Source organism: Lottia gigantea (genome assembly GCF_000327385.1).
Source record: "Lottia gigantea unplaced genomic scaffold LOTGIsca_37, whole genome shotgun sequence".
Classification (NCBI taxonomy): domain Eukaryota; kingdom Metazoa; phylum Mollusca; class Gastropoda; family Lottiidae; genus Lottia; species Lottia gigantea.
This window is the reverse complement of record NW_008709259.1, coordinates 1863883-1872130: the sequence shown is the minus strand read 5'-3', so window position 1 is coordinate 1872130 and position 8248 is coordinate 1863883. Positions and strand designations below refer to the sequence as shown.

General features: G+C 32.9%; 1 protein-coding gene across 1 annotated transcript; it reads right to left on the bottom strand.

Annotated features, from left to right (window-relative positions):
• Window positions 1-2052: 2052 nt before the first annotated feature.
• On the bottom strand, window positions 2053-7122 carry LOTGIDRAFT_121440 (hypothetical protein; the record flags this gene model as incomplete). The annotated part of the gene is made up of 2 exons (XM_009059099.1): window positions 2053-2312; window positions 5949-7122. The coding sequence occupies 2 exons, from the start codon at window positions 7120-7122 to the stop codon at window positions 2053-2055; spliced, it is 1434 nt and encodes a 477-aa protein (XP_009057347.1).
• Between the last annotated feature and the right edge of the window lie 1126 nt (window positions 7123-8248).

The following is an 8248-nucleotide window of genomic DNA, read 5'->3' as shown; positions in this document are numbered from 1 at the left end:
CCCCCCAAAAAATCTTTATCTTGTTAATTTGCTCCTTTTCTTACTTCACCTTCATTTTGTTATCTTAATTCTATCTTGCCTTTATATTGTTAATATTCAATTCATCTTTATCTTGTTAATTTTTAATCTATCTTTCTATCTTTATTGTGTTAATTTTCAATCCATCTATCTATTTTTAACCTGTTAATCTTCAATCTATTTTGCTCTTGTCAAACCACCTTGCTCTATCTTGTTAATATTAAATCTATCTTGCACTATCTATCTTTATCTTGTTGACATTTTCAATTTATTGTTATCTATCTTTAACATAAAATTAAATTTACACTTCAATCTATCTCGCTCTACCTATCTTCATCTTGTTAATTTTTAATCTATCTTTCTCTATCTTTATCTGACCTTTAACACTCTATCTTTATCTTACTATTAACTTTCCACCTATCTTGCTCTATCTCTATCTTGTTAGAATAAATCTCATAAACTGAGTTCATCTTTATCTTGTTGACTTTTTCATATCTCAGACTTTATCTTGTCATCTCATCAACCTTTATTAAATACTCTATCCTTATCTTGTTAATTTTTAGCCTTTCTAGCTATCTTTCTTTCTTCTTCATTACAATAAGTACAATTGATTTCTTACCTTCCAGTTCTTCCTATTTAAACAATTGATTTTTTCTCTCATTTTAATTCAAATTTTCTAAATCTTGCAGGTTTCGGATTTTCTTGACACATACTTGTTTCACTATATTTCTTTTATGGCCCTTAATCTTTTCAAAATGTTAAAACCTGTTTTTAGTTTGTTACAATAATAAAATACTTTCACTGTTAAAATAGTGTTCAATACATCAATTGTAGAGCGATATAGAAATACCACTGTTAAAATAGTGCTCAATACATCAATTGTAGAGTGATATAAAAATATTAATTTGTTCTACTTGTCCAACTTTAGTAGGGATGTAGGCTGAAAGTAGGTCAGTTGTCTGAAGATCGCATAGCAAACCTTTAGTGACAACATTTTTCAAGTTCTGTTTTAATATTTCTTTTAAGTAAGTTATATATATATGTGCCACTTCATCCAATAACCTCTAATACATCTGCTTCGCAATGTCTTGCCAAAACGTGTCATTTGTTTTTTATGGAACTGAATATGCTTACATGAAACTAATTGTGATCAGCTAAAAAGGTATATAGAACTTGGCAGTGAGCTAGCATTCATTTGACTTCATATGGTGGAAATATTTATCATATATGAAGAACTATCTGAATACATTTTCACTAACATTGAAGAATAAAGTGTACAGATGTGACCCAGATGATGCATATTTTTATGAAATAGGTATGTATACCACTAAAACACCTGGTTTTACTCTGCATTTGTGTTTCTGAACCTGCTTAATCTCATGATCAATCATCAAGTGCTTATGTTTCATATCTTTTGGTTTTATGGAACACAGAAAAAAGTGTTTGAAAGCCGTAAAATATCATTTTATCAGCTCAGAGTTTAAGTTATCTGACTCAGGATTATTCATACTAAATGATTTTCAACTGTATGCATTTGCATCATCTGTATGCATCACCTGTAGGCATCATCTGTATGCATCATCTGTATGCATCACCTGTAGGCATCATCTGTCATCAATTCAAAGTCCCTAAATAATAAATACTGGTACCATAAAACAACTTTGAACAATCTGGATCTATATTCTTCAATCTGTGAAATGTTCTGAATCCATAAGTGAACAATGTTTCTACAATAAACTGCTACTCTTTGACATCCAAACGTACACTTCAGGAAAAATCTGAACCCTTTCAACACTAACAGCTGTTCTATGGCCACTTTATAACGTGACATATATACCCCAGTGGCCAGTCACGTGACATCATGTCATACACTTTAACTCGTGATATTTGGATATCAGGGTATATGATGTTCAACCTCCTTCAAACTCGTTGTTCAATGGGTTAGCCAACATTCATGATACATCTTGAAAAGCCAGACATAGATATAATTGCAAACCTTGACCGATGCTTCTGTTGATCACACTCTTTCAATAATCACTCATCACTGGCACCTTGTTCAGAACCTGATTCAATTTGAGTGTCAATTTCAACTTGATATTGATATTTTGCGAGGTAGCGTACCCATTTCTCTGGAGGATTAGGATTGTCCACTGATATAGACCGAACTTGTGTTTTGGATACAGTACTTGATGGCATAGTAAATTTTACTTGACAGAACTCGTCAAAGCTTTCTGGGATATCATCATGTGGTCCGAGATCTAATCGTAACACAAAGAGATGACTTTTATATGCACCTGAAAAATACAAGAAAAGAAATCAAATACATGAAAATGAAGCAGAGTCTTGCATCCAATTTTTCGGCTCAATTTAATTTAATTCAATTTAAGCAGTAGCTTAGTGCAGTTTGTAAGTGAAAATTAATCTAATTGTAATCCAATATTTCTTATGATTACAAAAAATTAAAATTTATCCAACAAGTTATGTATTTTTTGTGAGAATTTCTGTCAAGCTAGAAATATACGGCAACTCTTGGTAGTCTTTTTAAGCTGATGGAATTATCATCTTTGGCAAGATTGATCTGAAGTCTACAACACATGGAACAGTGTGAATTTCTACCAAATTTTTATAAAAAGTAAATCAAAATTTCACTTGATAAGTCAAAACTAAAATTTGGTGTGATCAATTGCTTATTAAATTTTTCAACCTAAATTGATACTGGCCATGTAGGGAGCAATACTCAGCAGTGAAAAGTTTTTCATAATAACGTTTATATGCTTCTGTATAAGAATAACAAATTTCATAAACTGTGCTTTGATAGGCACCTTCCTTAACGGCAAAATTTTCTCTACCATTTGATTCTATGTCAATTTATGTCCATCAAAGGCCTTGACATTATCAAGTGATTGCATTTTCATAATTTATATATTGGACTGAGAATTAGTTCTTGTCAGACAAAATAAGAGCACTTGAATATTCTCCAGTTTTTAAGGATCACTTCAACAACTGATTGTTTTTTAGAAAGTGTCCAATAGCTTCATGTATCAAGCTTGTAATTCATGTTTTAGATGGAATAAGAAAATATCTCAAGTAAACACTATCGAATTGGACACTGAAAATTTCCAAACTGACAAAATTCTCACATGTATGATGCAAATTATTTGTGAAGAATTAAAGGGATTGTAAAGAGGTTTTCTAAATTTTTTATGGGTATTGGGGACACTGATAGCTTCAATTTGCACCATTTCAATTTTCATTCCAACATCAGTGGTTCTTGCATTTCAACTAAAACTCATGTGTTATGACGTCACAAGAGGAAAGCTACCGGAAGCTACTATTAATTTAGGCAGTTCCCCTCAAGTGACGTCACATACTAGCTTAGACATATGAAAAATATTTCATATATATTGGAAATATGAAAAATGACCTCTCTTTCTATCTGGTAATTATCAGAAAATTTTTGGAAATATGAAAAATGACCTCTCTTTCTATCTGGTAATTATCAGAAAATTTTTGGAAATATGAAAAATGACCTCTCTCACTATCTGGTTATTATCAGAAAATTTTTGGAAATCTGAAAAATGACCTCTCTTTCTATCTGGTAATTATCAGAAAATTTTTGGAAATATGAAAAATGACCTCTCTTTCTATCTGGTAATTATCAGAAAATTTTTGGAAATATGAAAAATGACCTACACTTTCTATCTGGTAATTATCAGAAAATTTTTGGAAATATGAAAAATGACCACTCTTTCTATCTGGTAATTATCAGAAAATTTTTGGAAATATGAAAAATGACCTCTCTTACTATCTGGTTATTATCAGAAATGTTTGGAATATGAAAAATTACATTTTCTTCTATCTGGTAATGAAGTTTAAATTCTTCTCAAACTTATTTCAGACCTACTTTTCATGTGAAAACTAATGCTCAAGTCTCTGAATCTCAACATTTAAGTCGTAATTTGTAAGAATATTAAGAATTTAACTCAGCATGTCAAGGCAATGACTTCAAGTCTCCAGATAATGGAATTTAAACTATATATAGCATTTGAACATAAAAAAATATTCAGGATGAGATGTAATTTCATTCCAACAATCCCTTAGGCAGCGAGACAGACACTGAACTCATTTCCTTAAAGAAGAAATATTAATCAAATTAATGTAAAAGAACTTTCATTCCCCACAGCTTAAAGATATCATTCAAATTTTTTTTTTCAGAGTCAATTGTGGATCTTTATCATCGTGATCCAAAAAGGGTGTATGAGTCAGTAAAAAATTAGCCCTTGTTAATGCAATAGTACAATATTATTAGTTTTCCTACTATACTAAATGTTTGATAGCATCACTAATCGAGAAGGTCTTGTGTGATGAAGCACATTTTTGGGATAAGTGACTTCATCCAACACTTATTATTTTTTGAGAAATTGCAGTATACACATCTACGTCTGACTGAAAATTGGAATGTTGAAAATTGATATTAGTGTCCAATCCCTGAGAGTAAAAAATGTAAGCAAGTAATACCGATATATCAAAACTAGGTGTCCTGATCAAGATTATGTATCAGAAACACGACAACAGAATGAGATGAGCTCAATAAGGAAAAATAGCTTAATAAAGTGGTGATCTCACAAGAATCATTTTAGTGCAAAAGTTTTGTGTAAATAGATCTAATTGGTCTAAAATAAAGGCTCAACCAATCAAAACTCAGTTGCTTAAGAATTGTTTTGCATTTAACAGGCTTGATATTGACCACCTTGTGAATAATTACAGCCTCCAATATTTCAACAAGATTTTAGTACTAATTTTTTATTACAAATTATCGAGCTATAAATGACAGAGAATACTTATGCAGTGTGCATTGAGTAAAATTTTGACAGAAAAACAATATCAACTCAACTTTTATGGATGTACCTGCAACAAAGACCTTCTGTCAAGTGCAAATCCCAACTTCATATTGAGCCTCATGTCATTATCAGAAGGTATAATATATCAAGAGCCTTCTTCCAGGAACTGTCAAGACAATGTGTTTTCCAAGTTCTCAAGTAATTGACAATGTAAAATCTTGTAGAGTGTAATGAGAGTAATGGCATCAAACTGCCAACAGCATCTTATATAATCAATATTACTATCAAGATAGTAGAAAGTGTCAAAGTTAGTGGAAAGTCTCCAATATTTTTTTCCAATTTACACAACAGTGGAAGAAAAATAGAGTTTAAGTGCAAAATGTTCAATATTTTTACTTGAAAAAATACCAAGTTTAATTCTTATATAACTTTTAAAGATTTTAAAGGAGGAACGTCGGTTTCAAAGTTTAAAGGAAAGTCTATATCAATTGTAATCTTCATCTGCCTATAACTCGTTAAAGGGACAGATGCGCCTCTTTTTTTCGACCTTAAAAAACAGGAATTTTTTAGATAAGCCAATCAGTAATAGTGTTCACAGCACACTGTCAAAATTTGAGCCTTCAGATCCATACATTTCCAGAATTATCCGCATTTGTATATTAAAATGAATACTTGTCAATTTAAGATACTCTGTGATATATAAAAGACAAATACAAAAATAGTGCGTAAAATTCCTAGTATTTTTAAAGGAATGATGCGATTTTCTTAGATTTCCAGTACTTCTGAGAACTATTTACATATACTCAACACTCAAATTAACCACCGAAAATGACGCAACTGTCCCTTTAAAAAGAATCTGATTTTCCAAAATAATTTTATGTTTCAACATCAACAGAAGTTTTCATTTTATATCTGCTTTACGACTTTTATATAAATATTTCAAAATAAAACAAGTAAATCTGCACATAAAGGGAATAATTGAGAAAAAACTGATCAAATCAATATAAAAAAAATGTCCAATATACCTAGAAATTCTTTACATGGAAGTTTTACATTGAAGGATTAAGAAAACTTAAATTTATGACCTACCTTGATTCCTCTCTGGTAAGCGACTAATTCTCCATATAACAGAATGATACAGATTTTCATATTTAGCTGTTCCTGATGAAGCCTCCATAAGAGTTGGTGTCATGGTACCTTGAGCAATCATAGTAATCCTTTCAAGACCTTTAATTTTACCAGGTTTACGAGCTGATGCTTTAAATGAACCATATCCAAAGCGTTTTTCATATCGGAATAAATAAATCCATTGTTCAGGAATTTTAAACCTCACTTCGATATCCTCACAGGGAAATTGTCCATGTTTTTTCGTATTCGCATGATAACCAGTCACTAACATATCACAACGGATCTCAAAATGGCGATCTTTTAAAGTCTGCTGGCACCTTACTTGTAAAGGAAGTTCACGATTGTATTTAGGTCGCACACGGAAACGACAAAGTTCAAACTGACAGGCATCCAATGGATGAAATTTGATTGTGTGTGTTTTTTCATATTCATCAAGATCTACAGAGCAATGAAACTCTGGAGTTTCAATGTTGATCCAATCCTCAGTTTTCACTGGAATGATATCATGTCTTCCCACAACTTCTCTCCCTTTACGTCGTTTGTCATTCAAACCCAATTCACACCAAGGCATTCCAGTAACAAAGGCCATAAAGAAGAGTCTTACACGGCCTTTATGAGTTTTAACATGTCCTAATTTGTCAATGTGTGCTTCATATTCTTCCCATACTTCTGCTGTCACTTCATCTTTGTTGTAAGAAAGTGTTTTGTCTCGGAAAGATTCAAGTTTCATAAATGCATCCTCCACTTCCCACACAAATGACCGCAATAAATCTTCATCCAAACTTCCAAATTTGAGCAGTTCTGACATTTGAGGAGCATGGTCTAGAATCATTGTAGGTTTAGGTTTCCTTACAAAAGATGGGGTAATTCTCTCTGGCTTGATACCAACTCTTTCTCTGTAAAATACATACTGAATCTTGACTGTATGGATTTTCCCAAACTGGTCGTACTGCTGAACAGATAAGTTTGATAAAGCATAACATGGCTGAAGGGGCAATTCCTGAAAGGGTTCTGTTTGATTTTCTTCATAAAACAGCTGAATGGCTATACCTTCCTTAATTTTGGCTATTTTCACAAAGACTGTTTTCCAGAATCTATTCCCAGCTAACTTCTTTTTTGTTGGCTGTCTGAGCATGAGCTTCCATCCCTCACTTTTAAATGGTGGATGGAAATCCTCCAAAGGAAGGTGATCTTCTTCATCATCTGGTGTACTGTCTTCTGTTGAGGTACTCATGATCCTTTCTCTGGGCTCTGGTGGTGGTTTGGACTTCAATTCGTCCTCTACCACTTCAAATTTAGCAAAGTTTTCTTCAGGTGGCGAGTCTCTGTCAAAAGGATTTTCCCTGGCTTGGATTTGTGGAGACTTAGGAGGTTTAGGAGGCGGTGGAAGCATTGGAGGTGGTCCAGATTCTAGCAGATTTTTAGCAGATGTCTTAATTTCCAACTTAAAAGTCTCCTTTTCATCTTCTTCAAGGTTATCATAGTCAGATGTAGACATTCTTTTCTCTTCTGTACTCAGTAAATCCATTCCTTGATTTTCTTGACTTTCTTTGGGAGCCTCAGTAAATTGATCAAAGGGATCACCATCATCTTCTTGAAGTTTACGCTGTTTAGAAGGAGAGCTAAATGGCTGAGAGTTCTGGGTGTCCACCCCAAAGGTAGATTCACCTAGGAAAAGACTAGGCTGTGTATTCTTATTTTCTGCAGCAATGTTTTCGAAACTTGCAGTTAGGAATGGGTTAATTGGTTGTATGTTGGATTCTATAGCAGCAGTTTCATCAACTTGCATTGGAATGTTTTCAGTAGTAAATAAGTCATCTTCAAATGGATTGGCTGTTTGTTTGGATGCTCCTGAGTCAATTGCTCCCCAAGCATCTGTTGATGGAGCTGAAGAGGAGATATTGCTGGTAAAGAAATCATCATCCTCAAAATCCATTTGTGAGAATCTTTTATCTGCATTGCTATTAGAAGAAAACGGATCAACACCTGTATTTAAAGAAGGTTTGGAATCCCAAGCATCAAATGGATCTGTTTTTTCTACAGGTTGCTGACTTGATTCTTTTGAATCCATTAATGGAGAAGTGGAAAATGGATCAGAGCTTGATACATTTCCAAATGGATTTGGCTTTGCAAATTCTTCTTTTTGATCATGATTTTCAAAAGGATCAATATCTGGTTTGATCTCGGCTGATTTTAAAGTACCAAATATGTCCATATCTGGAGCAGATTGGTCTGAGATAACAGTTTTAGTTGGTGGTGCA